The sequence below is a fragment of the Gadus morhua genome, chromosome 10, assembly GCF_902167405.1.
Source record: "Gadus morhua chromosome 10, gadMor3.0, whole genome shotgun sequence".
Taxonomy (NCBI): domain Eukaryota; kingdom Metazoa; phylum Chordata; class Actinopteri; order Gadiformes; family Gadidae; genus Gadus; species Gadus morhua.
Genome location: NC_044057.1, coordinates 14,773,350 through 14,797,906, shown reverse-complemented (window position 1 = coordinate 14,797,906; position 24,557 = coordinate 14,773,350). Strand labels below are relative to the sequence as shown.

At 50.9% G+C, this 24,557-nt stretch overlaps 1 protein-coding gene across 4 annotated transcripts in view; it reads right to left on the bottom strand.

The window, feature by feature from the left end:
- diaph1 (diaphanous related formin 1) overlaps positions 1 to 24,557 on the bottom strand; it is a 102,452-nt gene that overhangs the window by 21,132 nt on the left and 56,763 nt on the right. For all 4 annotated transcript variants that reach the window (XM_030367961.1, XM_030367958.1, XM_030367959.1 and 1 more), the window contains one exon: positions 177 to 275. In XM_030367961.1, the coding sequence (XP_030223821.1) occupies positions 177 to 275 (99 nt within the window). The remainder of the gene's footprint in view (positions 1 to 176; positions 276 to 24,557) is intronic.

Genomic DNA, 24,557 nt, shown 5'->3' with positions numbered 1-24,557 from the left:
ACGTTACAACATTAGACACAATGATAACCGACCTCATTACTATGGTTACTAAACCAGAAACAGATGGGGTGGGAGTATTCAGTAGTCTCCTCTGGTTGCGATCGTGTGTGTGTGTGGTGGATAAGGAATGAAAGACAAGTTATGTCCGGTTCTTTCTGTAGGCGGCCTGGACTCACAGAGGTTCTGGGAGGTCTTGCTGTCCAGAACCTTGAGCTCCTTCACCTTCTTCTTCTGCACCTGCTTCTTCTCCTCCCCGCCATCCTGCTCCTTCTTGGCTGAGGCAGCAACACAGACAGACAGAAGGGGGGGGGGGGAAGAGAGAGAGAGAGAGAGAGAGAGAGAGAGAGAGAGAGAGAGAGAGAGAGAGAGAGAGAGAGAGAGAGAGAGAGAGAGAGAGAGAGAGAGAGAGAGTTAACGACGTCATTTGCTGAAGACCTAATGGGGTGTGAGACAGCAGCAGCTGGGTAGGATGGGGGAGTATAGATGGATGGTGGGGCTGATGACGGTGTAATGGGTGCACATTGGGAGGAGGTGATGATGCACAAATTAGGTTAGACCCGAGGAAGTTCTGAAGCAGCGCACACAGAGACACAGACACACAGACAAGAGGACCAAGACTTGGGTATACAGCTTGGTCAATGATACAGAAAAAAAAAAAAAAAGAGAACTGTATGCGTCAATATGATATGCATGGTAAGATAATTTTTGTCCATATCTGTTTTGAAACACACACACAGAGGGTTCCCAGCTCTGAGACAACAGCAGGCTGTGTTAGGGACTATGCCTGTCTGGCCTATGTGGCCGGCACCATCACACACAGCGCCCAACATACAGCTGCCGGTAATACAGTCCCTGGTTATATATACCCTCTGCTCCCACTGCTCTGGTTTCGATCTGTGGAAGGTAACGTCTGCGCCTTGGGTTTCCTTGTGTGGAGAACCAGACAGAACAGGAAGCTGGTCAGTCAGACCGGGGCCGTGTGCGTGTGTGTGTGTGTGATGCCCACACGTTTTGTATTACTCTCTCGCTCCCGCTCCAACAACACACACACACACAAAGACAAAAAAGAAAAATCACGCAAAGACATGCCCGGGACCCAACAGCTCCAACCGGTCCGCCCGTTTCCCATGGCGGTTGATGACCTCATGTAATAACGATATTACGGGCTGAGCTTAAGAGTTTAACTGGCCTGGGCCCAGCTGTCAGGGGAGAGAAACAAAGACAACCTGAATCTGTTTACCCCTCCCGCGATGATCCACTCAGAGGTTCCGGGTGAACCCACGCCTTGTGTTCGTCAGCTCTGAGATCGGGACATGGAAACACGGGCAAGGACTTGTTGGTGTTGCTGGAGCCAATCCTCCCGGCTGGTGCAGGCCTCTGGTATATCTGCTATGAAACGCAGTTCTGCGTGTTGCTTGTGTGACCACTACCCGTTTCCACTCTCCCCGTTTAATCGTCCTTCCCGCCTCTGAGCAGGTCGGTCCATAAAGAGCAGGTCGGTCCATAAAGCATCGAGCTATTCGGTGAGCGAGCATACGCGGGCCGCCGCGACCGCTCCACGCGGTGTCTCGGGAGAGGGGGTCCGCTGCATAATGTGCCCAGTGTGTACTTTACCCGCTGGCCCGGTCCGACGAGGGGGCAGCAAGCGGAGGAGTACACAACAAACAAGTCCATCCGTCTGTCTGACAGACATAGCTTGGGACTGTCCGTCCAGTCAAGCAGGCCTTTGTGTGAGATGCTGGGCCTGGGACACAATCGCCTGCGGGCCCTTTTTAACACAAGCAGCCCTTCTCTGGACACACACACACACACACACACACACAAGCAACCTTCGCCAAGTTTCATGACTTCGGATAGACTTCAGCTGTACTTAATGGTCTTATCTCCTCTAGCCGCAGAGATGATGATGCCGGCGCCTCTCCGATTGACCAGCAGTCCGCCCCTAACGGCTCTATCGGTGTGTAGCGCTGCGCTGCAGTGTGTATCAGCAGCATGAATCATAAACACCCGTAAGAGTCCCCCCACACCCTGATGCCCGGGTAGGAAATGTACCATGACAAACACACACACACACAATCTAGTCACAGCTGAGAGGAAGCTGAATTGGTCCGATGGGAAATGAGTTGAAACCCTAAATAAACTATGTGACACAGTGGTAAACACAGGGGGGGGGGGGGGGGGGGAAGAGAGAGAGAGAGAGAGAGAGAGAGAGAGAGAGAGAGAGAGAGAGAGAGAGAGAGAGAGAGAGAGAGAGAGAGAGAGAGAGAGAATCGATCAATATAGATCGACAGACAGAGACACAGAGGGGTGAATGTAGGGTACAGAAAAACGAGAAAATAAACAAGTGATTCTCATGTAAGATAAAAACCCTATTTGGGGGCCCACGCCATAGTTCACATCAGGGTCTAATCCTTCTTATCCTACACTGAGCCAATCCAGTTAGCTCGAGCGACAAGCACAGCATCATGTCACTGGCTCACCGTGTGTGTATGCATGTCTGTGTGTCTGTGTGTGTGTGTCTGTGTGTGCGTGTGTGTGTGTGTGTGCGTGTGTGTGCGCGTGTCTGTGTGTGCGTGTGCGTGTGTGTGTGTGTGTGTATAGCATGGAGACAGTAAGCTGTAGACGATGCCTGCCTACATGCGTGTGTGAGAGAGAGAGAGAGGAAAGCTACAATAATGCTCTCCCCCTCTACCTTCATCTCTCAACCAATCCTGTCAGGCCTAGCTCTGCTGACATCATAGCTGATTCATAAAATGGGGTCTGGTGTGCAGATTGTAAAATGGCTGCTCTGGTACATTTGTACATGCTGCTTGTTCATTTGTTGGCCTGTGGCACCCCCGGTGGCAGAGATGCAGCACTGCACCCCAGACACGTTGGGGAGGCAGGAAACACACATGGGATAGCTATGTTGAGTCTCACGCATACAGCCAACACACGCGCGCACACACACACATGAAACAAAGGAGGCACACTGTTTAGTTGTATAGTTCCAGATGTGTTTCTTTTGTTGTTCACTCTTTGGAGCGGGTGTATAGGGTTTAAAAGGCAGGCAGGCAGGCACACACACACACACACACACACACACACACACACACACACACACACACCCTTTAAATCTCCCTAGCAGCTGCCTGGCACTGAGCGAAGCTGGAAAGTTTGCATATGCTGGGAAGTTTGTGTGTCTGTGTGTGCGCGCAAGAGAGTGTATGGGAAGGTGAGAGAGGGAGAGTTCTTAAAGAAGTCCTTTTCTTAGAGAATATGTTTACTTGCTGTGACTGTGACTGCGCATGAGACAAGCTCTTCCAGAGAACCTTCCTTCTGGTTTTAATTAAAGCGTGGGAGGGAGAGGGGGACAGGGGGGTGGGGGGTTGCTGAGCCCTGGTGGGCAGACAGACATCATGCCAAGCCATGCACAAATCACTGTTAATATGTAACTAAGGCCCTACACGCACATTTGTGCGTGTATTCATGTGTGTGTGAGTGTGAGTACATGTGTCTCTGTCTTTCCAAACCAGAGACAAAGAGGACTCTGTTTAGCAGTCAGCAGACCTGAGTGTCCTTCCCTCCCCCCTCCCCACCAGCTCCCGCTTTGCTTTTCTCGCTCTTCGCTCCTTAAAAGGATAAAAAGTGGGGTTTGTGTGGCGACGGGCTGCCAGGAAAAAGGAAATGGAAACAGGAGGAACGCAGCAGAAATGAGAAGTGTAGCCAGTAGAGAAACTAAAAAAAGAGGCAGTTTGAAGAAGTTTAAACACTGTAGAGTGTGTACTTTCATCCCTGACCAAATCCACTGTAGCCATGCGTTCAAAGCTGAAAGGATTCAGCTCTGTGGAACAAAGCACAAACCTCTCCTCTCTTTTTGCCCTATTCACCCTCTCATCACCACTCCCTGCATGATGAAGAGCTGCAGTTTATTTTTAACTCGAGTTAAAAGCTTACAGATGACAGCTTTCATTGTGTGTCCACAACCCCTCGGGACGCTACTCTTTGTAGTGCGCCCTCTAGTGGGGGTGCTGGGAACCGCACCCCTTTAAACTCGTAAGAACTATGAACCAACTTTTCCCCATAGATGCCTCGATCAAAATAGAAAAGAGTAACCGGTCTAATGACTCACAGGGTAACACCCAAACATCTTTGATTGTGACGAATCGATTGATTGCGCCACGCTTAACGACTGAAAGAGACAAACAAAGAGGCTTGTTATGGAGACGTACTAAGTATTTAGGACAACCTGGTAAAGATCTCTCACAAAGTCAACTATATTGAGCCTTCAAACTCCAAAAGATGTATTTTCATGAAGTAGAATACTAGAGGAAAGGAATGAGCATGTGTTTTAGGAGTGAGACAGGGAGAGGGAGAGGGGGGGGGGAGGTTGCTCTTTGTCTAAACTTAGCAGAAGGCCAACAACTACGCAGTCCAGAGAGAGACAGCTGGAAACTGGGTCCCTTTAAACTTTAAATGTCCACCATTCTGTCACCCTGTGCCCTACCATGTGCGTGTGCTACAAAGTGAGCCCGGCCAGACAAAGGGGAGAATAAAGGGGGGTTTCCACGGTAACTTCTCCCCTGAAAGAGCCCCCTTCATTCTGTTTTTTTCCACTGTGACAGGAAGCAGGGAGAAAAGATTGTGTGTCTGTGTGGGAGTGTGTTTGTGTAAATCGGACCAGATGGCTGGGTGGGGCCGGGGGGAGGGGGGAGCCGCGGCAGGATGTGGGAGGGCCCGGGGGCCAGGGGGAGGCGTCGTGGGAGGGGCCAGGGGCCTGCTCACTTGCGCACCCCTGGTGCATGAAGGCCGCCACTGCAGGAGAGATTTTAATTTCGGTGAGGGAAACGTAACTTTTAGCACTTTTTAAGTGTTTTGAAAGTCGGAAAAAAAATATCAAAGACAACGTTAATTAAGTATGCATTATGGGTAATTTGACTGTGTGGTTGTTTGGTGTGTTTAGGTTTGTTGCTGCCTGCTAGCATTTTTTAAAGATCACAGTGATTTGGAGTTTTAACTGCAGAAAAACATTTCTGGAGTCTAAAAGCATCAAAGTTCAAGTATTATGAAGTAGATTCAAACATCTTCAATGATGATAAAAATCCAACATAGAATAATTTAATCACGTTAAAGATGTATTCACATTGATTTATTTTAACTCTATTTATATGAATTCTAACACTGCAATATATGAAATAAAAAATGCATAACCCCTGAATCACGGGTTTCGATAAATATCCAAAACATCATTAGTATTCCTTGAAAATATGTTCTTTAATTGCCCACGGTCATAACAGTGAAGTTGATAACAAGTACACCGAATCTCCACTTCTTAAAATCTAATTAATATACAGTACAAAATATTTGGCACCCACACAGTTTACAAATGTTTACCAAGCATAAAATAATTACTTTTTGATTCATAAGATATACATTTTCCCGAGTTTTCCACCTAAAAGGAGAAAGAAAGTGTGTGTAACCACTCACACCGCTAGTTATTGGTGGAGTCACAGTGCCCTCTAATGGACATCGGAAGAACTGCAGCTGGATACATCGTTAATCCCACAGTTCAACTCACAATAATCCTCCTTGTGTGTTTGTTTATAATGTTAGACTACATGTGCGCGTGAGAACACATCCCGAGAGAACACACAGTCCCTATGTATATAGGTGTAGAGAACTAATACATTCTCTGACGAACTAGAAAGCGGCCTAAGGGTAGTGTGTGTGCGTCGTTCTCATTCTCCATAGGGCCGTCGTGACCTCTCCCTACTCTCCGGGCCGTGAAGGTCTCTGGCGCTGACGCACACGCGTGTCGACGTGCGTGCGAGAGTGTGTGTGTGCTTGGAGGCGACGCTGCCTGCATGGATGATAAGCGGTGCTACAGTGGCGGGCGCGCAGACACGCCGTCACCTTGAACTCATATTCACTGCCGCCTAAACCACACAAACAGCCCATAAATCCTCACAGCAAACAACAGAGGACACAGGCAGACACAGGCGCACACACAAAGGCAGACGCACATAGACACACACACACACACACACAGGCACACAAACACACACACACACACACACACACAGAGCGCGACAGAGCTGGAGGTGAGCAGCGGCGGCTTGCTTATTAAATCAGTCCTATATCAGCCAGTCTCCTTGGGACGGCAGCAAAGATTTACTACAGCAATTACACCAGCTAATTACAACAAGGAGAGGAGGGTGGGGATTAAGGAGGGGGAAATCAAATCTAGACGGGCGAGGGAGGGAGAGAGAGAGAGAGAGAGAGAGAGAGAGAGAGAGAGAGAGAGAGAGAGAGAGAGAGAGAGAGAGCAAATAGAGATGGATGAAAACTGAGGCACAGCAAGAGAACAAATAGGAGCGAAGGAGAGAGAGACGGAGAGAGGGATGGAGAGACGGAGAGACGGAGAGAGACGGGGAGAAACGGAGAGAGAGACGGGGAGACGGAGAGAGAGACGGGGAGATGGAGAGAGAGACGGGGAGATGGAGAGAGAGACAGAGAGAGCGAGAGACGGGTAGAGAGAGCGAGAGACGGGTAGAGAGAGCGAGAGAGAGATGGGGGGGGGGGGGGGGGGAGAGAGAGAGGAGAGAGAGAGAGAGAGAGAGAGAGAGAGAGAGAGAGAGAGAGAGAGAGAGAGAGAGAGAGAGAGAGAGAGAGAGAGAGAGAGAGAGAGAGAGAGAGAGAGAGAGAGAGAGAGAGAGAGAGAGACACTTATTGTGAAGGGCAGAGATGTTAGAGAGAACATTACGGCTGAATGCAACAAGAGAGGTGACATTAAAAAGGAAATTGAGAGAAACTCGAGGCCAGACAATAAAGGTTTAGAAACAGGGTGAAGGTGGAGGGGGGGAGAGAGGGCGGGAGGGAAGGGGGAGAGAGGGTGGGAGGGAGGGGGGGAGAGAGGGGGGACAGGGGTGTGACAGGAAGGGCAGGGGAGGATAGAGATGGGGCCAGAGGAAAAGGTGAACGCAGGCAAGTGATGTTTCACTCTGGAGGTGACTTTGGGACGCGGCACCACTTCGACCGACACAACAGGCACACGTACACACACACACACGTACACACAAACACACACACACACACACGTACACGTACACACACACACACAGCCCTGAGTCATGGGTTTTGACTCCGCTCGTCCCTGGCCGTCGATGTAGAGGCCAAACGTGGAGATATTTGGGGGCGTTTCAAACATCCGCTAACACACCTGCTCCCAGGCGGCTTCAGCGCTGCCTTTGTTCTTCCACATCGCAGCGTTCAGCACTTCCTGTGTGTCTGTGTGTGTGTGTACCGAGTTCAGTGTGGACCCTTATTGACGACGCGTTGACCCCGCTTCCGTTGCCAAGCGATGCACCGATCACTGTCAAAGTACTTATACGATGTAAACAAGAGGTGGGCACACGTCTGCGAGGAGGCGAGCGGATGAAGAGGCTGACCTCGGGATATGACATGAGGGGTACGCCATGAAGGTCAACTCACCCTTTCAGAGAGGGAATGGAAAGTGTGATTACCATGGAGAGAGGGACGGATGAAGAAAGAGAGAGAGTCGTAGGCAGTAGAACGATTCTGTGCTCTTTGTTTGCTTTTGTTATTCCCAGTGAGAATGTCCTTGACGTTATGAATTGGCCTTCACAGCACACACACACAAACACACACATTCACATACAAACCACTCCCTCTAGGGGGAGGAGAGGGGAATTACATCAAGGACACTGAGACACCAATCAATGTTGCCTTGGAAGATGTGCTGCCACACATGGGACTGTTACCCCCCTGTGGGTCCATGCTGTGTGTGTGTGTGTGTGTGTGTGTGTGTGTGTGTGTGTGTGTGTGTGTGTGTGTGTGTGTGTGTGTGTGTGTGTGTGTGTGTGTGTGTGTGTGCAAGGGCATTAAAGTCTGATAAGATCAGAATGACAACGGCATGCGTGGCTTGTCATCTCTTAAAGACAAATGATGAATAATAAGGTGCTCCTTCATTCACTCGAGGGGGATGTTGTCTCCCGGATCGGGTCGGCCCATCGTGGGGAGGTCAACACGAGAGGGGGGGGGGGCTCTGGAGATTAGAAGCACTCACGGTGTGATGGTTGTTCCGGGCAGGACAAATAAGTCGCTCATATATCAACTTAAGCTCTTCATTACCCTGTGCAGCAATCGACCAGCACAGCTAGGCCACTTGGCACGGCGTGCATATGTGTAGGTGCGTGTGTGTAGGTGCACGTGGGTGTGTACGTCTCCCCCTCCGCTAACCTCGCTTCCCCTTGTTGGCATGCAGGGAGCGAGTCGGCGGTGATTTCACATGCAAAACACAAAGCTAAGCGCGAAAGCGCCGCAAATTGGGGCCTCTATCCCAATCAAATAGGTAGACGAACCGAGAAGCACACCGCACCGCACACAGCCCACGCACGTGCTCAGACACACACACATACGGAGGCAAGCGCACACACACACGCACCGACACCGACACACACCGACACAAACACACCGAGACCCCTGAGGCCCATTCCGCCCCCGGCGAGAAGGATTAGGAGCCACACTCATGTCAGCCTTAAAATATTCATTATTCCCTTATGGAGATAGCAGAGAGAAGTGAGCGAGAGACAGCCAGCAGGAGGGAGAGAGAGAGAGAGAGATGGGGGGGGGGGGGGGGGTGAGACTCAGGCACTCCTGTCCGCCAGCCAGGCGGCGCTATAGAATATGAGAGAGGGAGATGGATGGGCGGAGGGAGGGCAGAGCGAGAGATAGTTGAACACGGTGTCATGCCACAGAGGACAGCTCACATCCATCCAGTGGTAATCCCCCCCCCCACCACCAGCCTTCATCCTCCCTTGCTCCAGCCATCCGTAGCGTCATTCCTCTACATCTCAGCTCCAGTGATGGAAAGCACTCACTCACTCTCTCCCTCCAACCATCCATCCATCCGTCCATCTCGCTCCAGTTTCTTTCCCTCTCAATGTCTGTGTTGCTCGCGCTCTCCCTCTCTCTCTCTCGCCCTCTCTCTCTCTCTCTCTCTCTCTATACCCGTCTCTCCAGGCCAGCCTTGCAGGCCTGATTAGTTATTGTGACTTGACCGCATGGTGGAAAGATTGGCATGTGTTCATTGTCAGACACACACACACACACACTCAGGGGCAAACCTTGGAGAGGCACGGGCAGGGCCCAGTGTGGCTGGATTCCATCACACCACCTTGGGCTAGGCCTAGAGGTGAGGAGGGAGGGGGCCGGAGAGGGGAAGGGCATTTCTGCCTTTTAAATGTCATTGTGTGCTTGCGGGCGGATGAGTGTGCATGCACGCACACGCGCACAAACATCCCCACACACACGGACACGAGCACACACACGAACACACAGAGTGCATTTGACTTGAGGCAGAGATACGGAGGATTGCGGTTCCTGTGAGCATGTCCTCTGTTGCCAGCAGTCCCCGGCTGACTTAGCCAGTCACAATCTACCGGAGAGGACGAGGCGAGAAGGAAGTGAAGCACGAAGAGAGACCCTGGGAAAGGAGTTTGAGGAGCGCAGAGGAGTGCAGAGGAGCGCAGAGGAGCAGAGGCAAGAACACGAGGAGACTCTTCACCAGACCCGAAAATAAAACCATGACACAAAAAATACAACGATGATTGAGAGGAAGACGTAGGGTCAAGGTGGGAGGAGATGAAAGAAGGGAGGGATGACGAGGATGGGGGGATGAATCGGGCGAGAGATTGGCCGGCTTCATTGAAATCACAGCTTTGATGCTGGCCAGCTCACAAACACGCGTACTTTTACCTCGAGGCGAGCATAGCGTCATTCGGTTAGTTGCGCTAAACAAAGGGAAAGACAAAATAAAAGTAAAAAGTCCGGTGGGCTAAAGGGGGGGGGGGCAACGGCGACGACGCTGCCACGGTATACAAAGTGCTTGTGCCAACACGACAACGTGTGTACCTGTGCGTGTCAAACAGGCTTTGTTTCAGCCGCTTAGGAGGAAACGAGTGCAGGTGTTTCAGCTACATCAATAAAGCCAGGATCACAGAGGAGAACAAGGTACATGTGGCAGGTTTGTGTGTGTGTGTGTGAGCGTGCGTCGGAGTGTGCGCGATGGCGGTGCCTGTCATGTGTGGGAGCATGACGGAGACTGGAATAGCGCAAAGGAAAAACCTGCAAAAACTACAAACCCAGAACGTTCTGTGCGTTATCAACAGATTGGATGAATATGGCCGCAGGGCTGCAGGATTTGAACTCACTTCCAATGTATTCCTCTTTCACCAGAATCCCCCCCCCCCCCCCCCCCCCCCCCCTCCCCCCAGCGGAACGTGGTGCCATGAAGCCTTGAAAAGAAGAGAGAAAAAAATATATGGTTGAAGAGAATCAGAAAGAGACGAGCAGATCGTACAACATCTGCCTCTCGCAGGAATTGGCAACAGTGCAGGTTGCTTGACGGTGCTAACAAACTACACACACGCGCGCACGTGCACGCACACACACACACACAAACACACTAATCCCACCATGTGTTTAGTGAGCCATGAGGGATGTGTGGCCAATCAGCTTGTTAGTCGAGACTGGGCAGATGAAAACAATCAAGGAACAACAGAAGATATGGCTTGAACACGGACAATGTCTGCGTGTGTGTGTTTGTGCGTGCGTGCACGTGTGCGTGTGTATTTGCAGGCGAGTTTTTCTCCCTTTGTTTCTGTAAGCATACTGCCGGAATACATTACCAGTATAACAGTAAAACAACACAATAAGACAAATATTGAATAAACACGATGCTTGATAACTTATCATTAGTGGCCCGTCTCTAAAGAACTTACCAGATTGGTACGATGACTGACTCGCTTAATAATATTGAGTCCTCTCTAACACACACACACACACACACAGAAACATGTCATGGATGCTCATCATTTATGTCATGAAAACTATTGCTATGTAGTGTGCGTGTGAGTCTTTGTGTATCACCTGCATCTTGTCAATGCACATCTTCCCAACCAAACTGTTGTGTTGTGTTGTGTTTCCTTGTGTGTGTGGGTGGCAGAGTGCGGTTGTGCGAGTGTGAAGGCGAGGAGTGTTTGTGTGCGCGAGCGGCAGCATATGCGGCCGGATATCGTTGCGCCCGCTATCTTGTCTGCTCTCATGGCTCAGCGGGCGCGTCAGTCCACATTTGGCCTCTCCGTGAAGCCACGCAGATGTGGCAGCGCCATTAAAATTTAACCCCGACTCTCTCTCTCTCCCACACACACACGCACACAGGATAAGGGGAAGAGCAGAGAGAGAAGCACATTTGCGGATACCGAGACTAACATCTAGTCGTGTCGTGTCGTAGACACACTCTCAGGCTCCCACACACACACGCACGCACGCACGCACACACACACACACACACACACACACACACACACACACACACACACACACACACACACACACACACACACACACACACGTGTACGTGTGGACAAGCACACACACACACAGGGATGGTCAATCAGACGGTGTGGTGGGAAACGCGAAGCGACGGAGCAAGAGATGGAGCATGGGCGGCAAGTGAAGGGGATGGAACAGATTACAGGGCTGGATGTACAGGCCTGCACATGGAACGGAGACACACGACACACACCTGTACCTCCCCCATCCCTCTATGCAAATGAGTGGCGTTTGCATGAAGGTCGTGTGTGAGCCTTTGCAACAATCCCTCTATCTCCCTCTTCATTCCCTTCTGTTCTGTGCTCATTAGTGTGTTTACGGTCAAACCCGCGCCTTTAAATCACTCCCCTTCATCCTGTTCCATGCTGCCTGTCTCCGTCTCTCTCTCTCTGCCTCTCTCCCTCATAATCACAAAGACCCTTTTCGCTGCCAACCCAACCGGTGTTCCTGCCCCTGTGCATTGTGGGAAAGCAGGGCCGTGCGAAGAGGCCCGCGTCTCTTAATTAAGAACCGGGGCGGAACCGGGCCGTGGGTAACGAGGTCAGCATGAAAACTCACACACACACACACATACACGTTACCATCCCTGCACACAATAAACACACTCACAGACATACACACACAAAAAAACTGAAAGCACACTTCACACACATTGAGACTAATGTGCTTTGGGCCACACACACACACACACACACACAAGCAGACTACATCTTTTCCCTCTCCAGACACATCACACGCAGCCAATCAGAGCCGAGTAAGGGGACAAGGTGGGCAGCACCTGTGAGGCTTGAACATAATCAGCATGAGCAATCAGCCAAAGGACACACACACACACACACACACACACACACACACACACACACACACACACACACACACACACACACACACACACACACACACACACACACACACACACACACTCACTACATAATAAGACCAGGACTGATGGACAAGAGGAGACCCATATCCCTCAATGTTGTAGTCAATGGTGTACAGACACTCACACATACACAGGCAAACAAGCACAGAACATCATACAAAGTAACACACACAAACTCAGACAAACACACACAATTCAGTCATGAGCACAGACACGCACACGTAGACACTTAGCCCCCTGTAGAGGAGGCAGGGTTTTGGGTAGTTATTTTCAGAGTGTGTGTGTGTGTGTGTGTCTGCGCGTCTGTGTGTGTGTCCTGGGTGAAGGTGACTTTGTGCTGGCTAGAGTGGTAATTGGGTACACATACAAATGCGTTTTGCTCCCTCTTCTCCACGCTACCATCAAACTTTCCCTCTCTCGCTCTCTCTCCATTTGGATCCCTGTGTGGCCTCACCCCCCAACCCACCTCTCTCTCTCTCGCTCTCTGCACCGCGGCTGCTGAACATGATTACATTTCCGACATGAGAAAGAGAGGCAGAGAGAGGGAGAGAGTGAGGGGGAGAAAGGGAGGAAAATTGAGAGGGTGAGAGGGATGGAGTCCGGGAAAGGAGAGCGAGACGGATGATTGACTTGAAAAATAGAGACAGGGTAGAAAATGGCTGTGGAACTGGATGCTAAGAGAAACGCACACACAAACACACACACACACAGATGCATAACCCATTTGCCCTCCAGCGTACCAAAACCATACCTGTGCACACAAACACGTACATATATCATTTACTCAGCGTGGGAGCAGAGCATAGGGACAGCAAAAAACAAGACGGGGGGGGGGGGGGGCACTGGAAATGTCACACCGCCTCTGTGCTTTTCTCTGTCAAATCACACTCACACACACACACACACACACACACACACACACACACACACACACACACACACACACACCAAGTGGCTGGCTAACTTCCTCTGTCAAGTGACATTTTCTCTTTGCTTCCTCGTACACTTTTTCTGTCTTCCTTTGCCGTGGCGATAAAATAAGCATTCTCCTCTGAAGGCTCCCCCCTTGCTCGACTCCTCCTCCTCCTCATCCCCCTCCTCCTCCTCCTCCTCCTCCCACCCCACCTTCCCATGGCTGGACAAAAGGTGAGGCCCGTAGGGATGAAGGAACGCATAGTGAAAACAAAAGCAGAAGAGACTGTAATAGGGGCTTATCTTTTTATATTTTTAGACAGACACACATGCACACACGCCCACACACACACAGACACACACACAGACAGACTAACACACCGAAAATAAACTACGACCCAAATGGGTGAAGGCAGAGAGACAGACAGAGAGTCAGACAGAGAGCGTCAGATGAATGAGTGCTAAGACACAACCTTGAGGAAGACGGAGGCGTGCTGATGTAGAGCTGTAGAATAAAATGGCATCCAGACTGGTGGCCAACACCGTAAATGAGGCGGCAAAAAGGATCCCCGAAGGATTATATTTTTCATCACCATGACAACTGCCTCTGTCTCCTCCAGCGTTCTGTGGCGTGATGAGCAGACACCACTTCAGACAGGTCCGTGTGCCCGCCCACACACACACACACACACACACACACACACACACACACACACACACACACACACACACACACACACACACACACACACACACACACACACACACACACACACACACACAGTATTTCCACTCCCACTTTAAAAAGTTTGGGTGGCAGGATAATTAAATGCTTATGTGCCTTTTATTTCACCAAATAAGTAGAATCGTTGCAGCCTGATACAGGTGAGGACGGTAGCACCTTGACCGGGGAATAAACATCTGAGCAGACAGCAGCTACACATACACTCTGATATTTACTGGGCATCGTCTGTGCTCCTACTGAGCGTGCATGCGGGCATGTGTATGTGCGTGTGTGCGCGGAGGGATTTCAAAAGGGACAGGCAAAGGGCCCACAGAGTATAATTAAAACAAGCCCAAGACATACAGAGTCCTTGGGAGAAATAAAGGTGACTGCTGCAGGGACCTTAGCGAAGAGAGAGAAGAATAAAGGAAAGGAAAGAAAAGGTGGAACTGACCTTTAAAAACACTAAGAAGGAGGAGAAGAAGGGGAAGGGAGGGTTGGAGGAAGCGAGCGAGCGAGCGAGCGAGAAAGAGAGAAAATGAAAGGACAAGAGAATTCAGTGGTGCAATACAACATGGAATATTGGGGAGGTAAAGCAAACTTGATTATGCTGAATTGAATGCGGCAAAAAAGAACAACAAACTAGTTCTGAGACACACAAAGAGAAAGACCATTATTAGACAGAGCTTCTATAGGGTGGAGGACACTGAAGCCTTAAGGAGAGAGTGAGGGAGAGAGAGCGAGAGCGAGAGAGAGAGAATGAGTGCCTTTGGGGGGAGGGAGAGAGAGATCCTAATCAGAAATCTGCAGGGACGCAATAATAAGGCTGCCTGACAGCAAATGTCAGCTGAGAGAGGGGAGGCAGATGGTGAGAGGCAATATATATATATATATATATTTATAAATAAATAAAAAAGACAGGGAGAGGGAGAGAGTGGATGTGCTGGTGGAGGGCGGGCGGGTGGGAGAGAGGAGGGGGTTTGGTGGTGGGTGGGTGCAGGGCGGGTGAGAGAGGGTGCAGGGAGAGGGCAGAATGACAATCATCCCGATGCAAAGGCAGAACATGAAGACAGGAAACGTATTGTCCGTCCAAGGAGAACAACACAGGGGCTGGGGTCATGTGGGTGAAACGCACCTCGACGTGCATGCCTGGTGTGTGTACGTGCGTGTACGTGTGTGCACGTACGTGTGTCTGTGTGTGCGTACGTGCCCATCCGGCAGAACCCATGCTGCTATGGAGGAGGTTCCCCTTGAGTCAACCTTGAATGCAGTTTCACTCCAGCTAAGCCCTGCTTTTAATTCCCAAATCAAAAGCCATCTCTTTCTCCATTTATTCTCTCTCTCCCTCCCTCTTACAGACAAGCACACACGCACGCACACACACACACACAGACACGCATGACACAGACACGGACACACACACAGGGCAGTGGGAACAGAGCCGCTCAGTTTCTCAACACTCTCGTCTTGCATGGCTCATTACAGAGCCAGCCGCCTTTGCTTTACTGGGGCAGCAGATAGGAAGTCAGAGAGAGGACACAGAGACCAAAGGAGAGCCGGAACCAATAGACATTTCACCCCTCTCACCGCAACGCCTTTATCACAGACAGCTCAATTAATAAGAAGCAGGGAAAGGCAGACAAAACCCTCATTAAAAATAATTAAAAAGACATTTCGGTAAATCCCGGGGTAAAGACAATGTCAAGAGGTAGGGGTCTGTGCAAAAAAGTCCCTTTCGGCTTCACGAGAGGAGATAATTGTGTTTGGGGCCGGCTCGTTTTTTCCCCCGTCTTCAATCTCTGGGATCATTCTGAGGCGCGGTGCCGAGAGAAAAGTGGGGTTAATGAACAGGGCACATGGGAAGAGCAGTTCTGTGCGCTCGCACCCATAGCTTTTTATTATCGGGCTGTCACGGCGTGAAAAGTTGGCGGCGGCTCGCATCAGAGAGAGAGAGAGAGAGAGGGACGAGCGACGATGGAGCGAAGCCGTCAGGGCTGTCTGGGAGGGTGGGGGGGGGGGGAAAGGATTTTAATGGCTCCATTTAGGACAGACAATCGAGGAGCAAAGGTGTAAGGAAAGGTGTTCTTGCCCTCGGAGCCACACGTAGTCACAGGGTATATTGGATATTATGCAGAAGGCAGCTTCCTCCAAGTAATATGACTTATTTTATGAGGCCGTATTGGTATGCGCCATCAGGCATAGAAAGTATCTCTTTATTGGCTGGTTGGTTTGCCTTGAAACACATCACGCATCGTTAACTACTTTGAAGAAAACTACAAACTGTTATGAGCCGGGGGGGAGAAGCAAAAATCTATAATGGTGGATCCAGAATTCCCCAAAAATAAATAAATAAACATTTATTTGATGGGGGGAGAATATGATGTTCTTTCAAGAGAGCCAACTTCAGAGGAATCTGATATTAAAGAACTCTCAACTGTAGGAAAACATTCAAATCAATGGCGATGATCAATCAATCATACCATGATTTATTTCGTTGCACACCAGTTAATAATTTAAAAGGACACAGCGAGAAAAAAAAAAAAAAACACACGAGAAATAAAACGATAAAAATAACAAATTGCGTCTCATTTTAAACAAGGGGCACGTTCCGCCGACGCGTAACGACTTTCTTCCATATCTGTATCTTCCTCTTCCCCTTCTAGCTCTTCGAACAAAACTCTATTTGTACCACAGGTCAATTACATGCACATAATTAGCCACTGGTTGGGAGCGCGGAGCTCGTGGCTCAGCGAGTCCGCTCGCCGACTGATACGTTTCAAGGAGACACCGCATCCGTATTGCAATGGCGTTACATCAGTGTTACAAATGGAGAACATTATCCACCTTTCGCCGAGAGCTGCAATAGCATATATATATATATATATATATATATATATATATATATATATATATATAAAAAAATATAAGACTAGGCATCGTGAGCAGTGCTCCTTATTCATGTTCGCTACAACTACCAAGGCACAGGGAGATACAGGACAAAAGTAAAGGACTAAATGAGAGAGAGGGGTATGCGATGTGAGGACAGGAGACGGTTGTTCCTGACGGTAACCTCAGCACTGCACATCACAGGGAGGAGTCCAGAGTCGGCGGACGGTGTGAGAGGTTGCCCTTAACAAGCTCACTGGACGTCGGCTAACAACTTCTCTGCAAGCTGCGCCACTTCCCCCCCCTCCCCCCTTCCAATTTTCGCCAACCTCCAGTCGACACACCGTCTTCCCGATCTCTGCCCCCCCCCCCCCCCCCCCCCCCCCACCACCTTGAACGAAACCCCCCCCCCCCCCCCCCCGCAAACCACCCGGAACACCCTCCGTTTCTCTGCGGTGAGTTATTGCGGCGACAAGGAAGGCTGGCAGAGGGCTATAAAAGTGTAATTTGCTCCATTTTCCCCGGGAAACCAAATTCACTTTCTCACCGTTGCCTTACAATCTGTTAGCATTCAGAGGGTCACCGTCGCAGAAAGACAGAACATTACCCGCCCACGCTCCCAGCCGTCGCGCTTTCCATACATACTGCCACGCACACATCGGACAGACACACACACACACACACACACACACACACACATGTGCACGTGCGTACATATGAGGCAACGATATGTGTTGTGTACGCACACACACACTTCAATTTGGGTTGCAATGGATCACGATATTGGGGGAGAGAAGAGTGATGAGACCGGCGGAAAGTGGATTGTACGAAAAAGTGTGCGGACGGGAGCATGTTTCTCCGGAATTAAATAAGTAAACTTGTTCCGTCTCAATCTACTCTCCTGAACAAAAGGAGGGGAAGAAATGATCCTTCTCTGAGCCCCAGTGCAGCTCTAATCTATCCATCTATCCTCCAGTTCTCTGAAACTCTTCCGCAAGTCCTCTCCCTCCCTCCCTCCTTCCCTCTCATCCTCTCCCTCCGAGCTAATAGCCATCGCCTCCTTTGTTCTTCAGCAAGCAGTGGGGAACAATGGCAGAGTGGAGCTTGTCGTCGTGGCGACAGGCTTGAGAATAGAAGCAGAGAGAGGGAAGAAGAAGAAAAAGAAGAGAGAGAGCACAGAGGGGATGCTGGTAGTTAGCCGGGCGGCGGGGGAAGAGCGCACCGGCTAATTACACTCGTTTCCATGCACACCGCAATTAAGCCCTGACGCACACCATTGTGCACGCAAGCGCACACTAGCGCACACCGCCCTCGCACCGAGAATACCCGTTGCCACATTCACACACACGCACACACACACACACACACACACGCACAACGTCTAGGACATCAGAGAGAAAGACGGAGAGATGTGTGTGTGTGCATGTGTCTAAGTATGAAAAAGAACAGACAAGAAGGGTTATTTTCGAAAAATATAAAGAAATTCTCTCCCTCCCTCCCTCTCTCTTATATTAAACTTTCCCGGCGCAAACACACAATCAGCTCCATCAACTTTATTCGGAAGGGAAGTTCGGGCGCAGCGGACGAGGGAGCAGCAGGGAACGACTGCGCCCGCCACCACCACTACCAACACCACTCCCCAAATAAAACACCATCATAATCTCCCAGCTCAATCTGATTAGCAAACACGCCACCACCCTAGCCGCGGCTGCCGCCACGACCCCTGGGTTCAGCCTGAGCTCCTCTGCCGTCTCCTCGCTGTCGCTCTCCCGGTAGTCTCTCTTATCCGTCTTATTTCATCTCCTCATATCTCGCTCTCTTTGTCTTTCCATCACTTCCATCTCATCAGCCCGACCCGTCTCTCCAAAGGATTATCCCGTCTCTTCCGCCCCCCCCCCCCCACTCTTCTCCAGAGAGCGGAGCGTTCCACTTCACACAAACGCACGCCAAGTGGGAATACCGTCGAGAGAGAGAGAGAGAGAGAGAGAGAGAGAGAGAGAGAGAGAGAGAGAGAGAGAGAGAGAGAGAGAGAGAGAGAGAGAGAGAGAGAGAGAGAGAGAGAGAGAGAGAGAGAGAGAGAGAGAGAGAGAGAGAGAGATAAGGTGATAAGAGACTTATCCAGAAAGACGGGAGCGTCGACCCAGAATGCAACGCGCCCTGCTGGGTTCAAACCCCATCCGTTCCTTTCATGAGGACCAACCCCCCCCCCCCCCCCCACACACCACCCGGCCTGTCCAGCCTCGTCCATTAACACCCGGGAAACACTTGGGTTTTCCTGCCTCCTACTTCAGCCTCATTCATCTTTCATGCCGCTTAGCGCCCGGCCCTCAAACTACACGGGTACGGCTGCATTAGAGCACATGTTCCAGAAACGCCGCAAACGCGTTCCAGCCCCAGGGGCAGCAGGGGCGGCGCCGGTAGAGGCGGAGGGGACCCGGGGGGGAGGTGTGGAGGGTACTGCGGACCCGGGGAAGCGGGGCCGTGTAAGGCGGTGCGTGGAGTGCTGTGAAACACCACACAACACACCAGGGCTTAGTGGGAGGGGGGGGGGGGGGGTGGTCTGTGTTGAGGCAGATGCGGAGTGAAGGAAGTGGCGTTAGAGAGCGAGCTAACTTGTCGTGATTCGCCGGCGTAGCCCCGGTCCGTTTTCATAACGCATTACAGCCACCAGTGAGAAGAGAGAGAGAGAGAGAGAGAGAGAGAGAGAGAGAGAGAGAGAGAGAGAGAGAGAGAGAGAGAGAGAGAGAGAGAGAGAGAGAGAACGCAATAAAACAAAGTGGATGTGTGCTGTGATAAGGACGAAGGGGAGTAGAGAGAAGAGGGGAGAGTGAGATATGGGAGGAGAGAGAGTTTGTGGAGTGGAGAGAGAGAGATAGCGTTTCAGACAAGATACGGGGGGGGAGACTGGGTGACAGGGACGCAGATCAGGGAGGTGGATAAAAGGAGATGGGATGCGATGATAAAACAAGGCGGCATGCCGGCGAGAGATGGGGAGAGATGATTTAGTCACAAACTTTCAGAGCCGCTGTGCATGGGTGTGTGTGTGAGTGTGTGGTCGTTTGAAGCGCCTGTGGCTTTGTTCTTTCGTGTGTGTGTGTGTGTGTGTGTGTGTGCGTGCGTGTGTGCGTGTCCATGCATGATTGTTGCCATGAGATTGGCGAGGAGCCTGACGCTGGAACCTTATCTTTGATGCATGATGCTGACTGTGTGCTGTGTGTGTTTGTGTGCGTCCCCATCACTCATAGTTATGCATGCGTGTTCATCACTCGTGTGCGTGGATGTGTGTGCGCGCATTAGTTTTAATTTGCGTGTGTGTAAAACGGGGTGAAAGGCCTCTCAGTTTCAGCACCAGCTGGTTGATGGGAGTCGGGGGGGCCAAACGGCCTGGGGGCACCGCTGGCCTTGTTTCACGCACACACACACACACACACACACACACACACACACACACACACACACACACACACAGACAGGAAGTTTAACCAGCTGCTCTAAGCAGACCCTGCAATCTAAATGTAAGGGAAAAACAAGGGTGCGTCGACAGCGAATTAGTGAAATATTAATGGTGAACCTCCTTCCTATTAGCAACAACCTTGCACAAGAGTGATGGTAAGAACACGCCAGTACGCCGTATTAATGGGCCACGTCAATTATTAAACAGGAGTGCTTTGGAGACCATTTACAATCCGCCATTATAACTTTGCTTCAGAAAAGTCCTCCTCACACACTGGGAATGGATGGAGGCTCCTTGGGAGCAACCGGGGGTCCCCCGAACCCTGGATGATGGACAGGCCTGCCTATAGACACAGTGTCCACAGAATGAAGGCTGTCAGCAAGAGATGGAGCGTCGGAGAGCGAGGGAGCGAGAGCGAGAGACAGATTGAGGTGGGAGAAGGGCCAGAGATCCAGAGAGCAAGGGAACAAGATATATGGTACGAGTAGGACCACAGGCGAACGCCAGAAAGACAGTAACAGTTGGATGAATGTGGTTCATAGCGAGGCTGAGCGGCTGCCGGATGATGTGCACAGAGCCTGCGGTGGGCTGTTGTGATTTGGACAAGAGACACAACAGGAGGGCCAGACGGAGAGAGGGGGGGAGACAGGGAGGGAGGGAGGGAGGGAGGGAGAGGGGGGGAGAGTGCCAGGGAGGGGAGAGAGCCAGGGAGGGAGGGAGGGGGGGGGGGGGAGAGACAGGGAGGGAGGGAGGGAGGGAGGGAGCCAGGGAGGGAGGGAGGGAGGAAGGGAGGGGAGAGTGGCAGGGAGGGGAGAGAGCCAGGGAGGGAGGGAGGGGGGGGGGGGGGAGAGACAGGGAGGGAGGGAGGGAGCCAGGGAGGGAGGGAGGGAGGAAGGGAGGGGAGAGTGGCAGGGAGGGAGGAAAGGAGGGGAGAGAGCTCCAGGGAGGGAGGTAGGGAGGGGAAAGGTATAGGCGCCAGTCCGTTGCTTCCGTTTTGTGTGCAGGTGTTTGTGGCGTGCGTGTGTGCGTGCACATCACAGTGGAGCTGAATGGAGATGAATAGAGGCACGTTACTTTAGAAACACTAAGGGGCCCGGTAGCCACACGCTAAATCTTTAATCAGGCATTAATAAAAACAATATCAATGCTCGCCGCCTGAGGAGGTGAGCAACACACACCTCGCTGAATCTTGGAGCGTGGGACGCACACACACACACGCAAACATTCACAAAGCCATAAACAAGCCCGTTGCTTTCTTTTCATTTTCCCCAGGTAAGTGCGTGCAGCGGCCGTCCATCCGTCCATCTCCCTCCTCCTTTATTGCCTTTCCTCTGTCTGTCCGTCTGCGCTGAATCAATACGACCAGTGGCCTTTCTCCTCTTATATCTCTTCATACCAACCGGCAGCAGCAGCACAACCCTGCCCCCCACCCCCCACCCCCCCCGACAAGAAGGTGAGAGCACAAAGATTATCGACCGGTCGCATCGAGCGCAAGCACAAACACCAACACACGCACAGACCCACACGCACCGCACACCGACTAGCTAATAACCGTTTTTGTATGTCATTGATGTAGATGAAACACAAACTGGAACCCACACACACACACACACACACTAAACCAGGTAAAGAACAAAACAGGCGTCTGGAAACGCGGCGAGCTGAAAGGCGGCGCTGGTGGCACAAAGGTAAATCCACTCAGCGGTCGTCTGAAGGCGCAGCGGCTTTCAGAAATAAATACATGAATAAATAATGAAATAAAGGGAGAGGACGTCGGCGTGGGTCAAGGTGCTGTGGGCACCGCTGCTCGAGAAAGAGAATGTACGCAGAGAGAATCAGGGGCGGGGGGGGGGGGGGACAGGAGCAGAATGGGAGAGGAGGAGGAGGCGAAAGACAAAAGATGGACACCCAAATGGTGCCTTGGTGGGGGAGAAGTAAAAGCGGGGAGAAAAAAAGTTCAATAAAAATAATGAATCATAACAGGAGTGTAGGAGTTGTCGAAAGTGTCTCTCTTTCTCTCCCTCACCACCGAGCTCTCTTTTTCTCCGTCTACCTGTGTGTGTGTGTGTGTGTGTGTGTGTGTGTGTGTGTGTGTGTGTGTGTGTGTGTGTGTGTGTGTGTGTGTGTGTGTGTGTGTGTGCGTGTGTGTGCGTCAGGAACAGGCGTGAGAGTAAGATGATGAAAGAAGGTGTGAAAGCCTACACAGGGTCCTCAGAAGACAGCATAATGGTGGTGGAGGATGGCTGGATGTTCCTTGGAAAATAAGTATAATAAAAACACAAAAAAGAGAAAGCAGTGGCGATGGGGAATGGCGTGGAGAGACGGAGGGAGGAGGAGGAGGAGAGGGCTTTACATTGAGGGAACAATAGCAGTGTGGAAAAATTATGGGGTTGGATACGGTTTGGAGGGGACGTAATGTGTGCGAAAATGAGAGGGAAGAAAGAGGATGAGAAGAAAAGTTTGGACAAAAAGATGTGTTATGTTGTATTTTTGTGTAACACTGTCGTTGTATTAATCCTTGGCCTACATACACGATTGGAGCAAGCTTTGAATGTGTGAGTCGAAAGGGTGTGAAAGCATGCGTGTGTGTGTGTGTGTGTGTGTGTGTGTGTGTGTGTGTGTGTGTGTGTGTGTTTGTACGTGTGTGTTCTGTGTGTGTGGAGAAAGAGAGAACGGATCACGCAGCGATAACATTACACTCCTTAATTCCTAATTAATCCGTCTAAACGGGATTACGGCACAGAGCATGACGACAGCAGCTTTGTGCCATCATTCGCCCCCCCCCCCCCCCACTCCTCTACTGTGTGTGTGTGTGTGTCTCTCTCCAAGATGTGTGTGTGTGCGCGTGCATGCGTTTGTCTAAGTGTGCACGTTGTGTTTTAATGCCACTTCGGCTATGTTTCAGCGCCGGTCTCAGAAGGCCGGCCTGTCCTCGGTCACTTGATGTTGGCAAATGAAACTGACAGAGCAAGAGGTCCCCAATGACACACACACACACACACACACAGGACCACAGGTCTGGCAGTAGGGCTTATGAATTATTGTGCTGAGAGGCGAAGAGTCGGGGCATTACTTTACACAGTTTAGGCAGGGGACTCGCGGGGACACAGATGCGCTTTACGCGACAGACGCTTGCCATCCCATTGCACCACACAAACGCGCGCGCCCCCGCACGTGCACACGCGTGCTGTCACACACACAAACACACACACACACAGACGCATACGTCGCAGAGAGGGAAACTGTCAAAGTGCTGGTGCCCCCACCCTCTCCCATCCTCAAACCTGATGCAGTGCGACGCACCCTCCCTGTATTTCACCCAGTTGCAGGATGAAACTTTGAGAAAACACACACACTCTGACACACACGCACACGCACTTGAAAACAATTTGCTGATGAACAAGTGTCATTGTCCCCGGTATAGTGAGCTGCGATAAACACTTCAGCGCGTAAGCGCCTCCATTTCCTCCCATTTCAATTGATTAGCCACTTATGAAGATACTATATATACACCGTCGCTATTCTGGGAAAACCAACTTCCTGTTCCTGTCTGGTATGTCAAAAGTGCGAGCACAGATTCCCAGTGTACTTCTTTGTCTAGTTTATGCCCAGAGCCTGCATTCAATTAAATAAGAGCCTAGAAACCGATAGACAGGACGTGAACATATTGCAAATATCGGACCAAAACCATCACAATCTAATTGCATAATAATAATAATATGGACAGCATGAGCTGCAATCTGGAAGGTATACGCTCTTAAAAACGTAATACTGTTCCGTCTCAGTGTATTAGCCGGCAGCCTTATCGAAGTCTCTAGCACCCATCCGGGCTGACATATCCAGCCTTGAAAAAGAACCATGGCGTGGGTAAACGGGTGAACATTACCATGCAGTGTGAGTGGGCAGGCGCTCACATCGCCGCCTGGCCCCCACTATCACACCGACACACTGCCTGACAGCAGCCAGCCAGATCAGCACCATGGCTAGCACCCCCTCGCCGGAGACAGCTGCCCAGATGAAACACAGCCGCAGAAGCACCACTGACAGCCCACAGGACCAGCCCAAGCTGCCCGGACTGATAGCAAAAACACCATCATCTTGTTTCCCCCCCACTGAAGGGCCCCCCCACACACACACACACACACACACAAGCACCTCACATTAGATGATGTGGAAGTAGCTACTGCTTCTTATGTGCGAGTGCTCAACGAAAGGAGACTGCTTCTGTAGTTAGGCATTGTGTTTTTTGGTCCGAGCCTTGTATTGTGCTTTTTACAGCCTAACAAAATGATGCATGTTGTTGA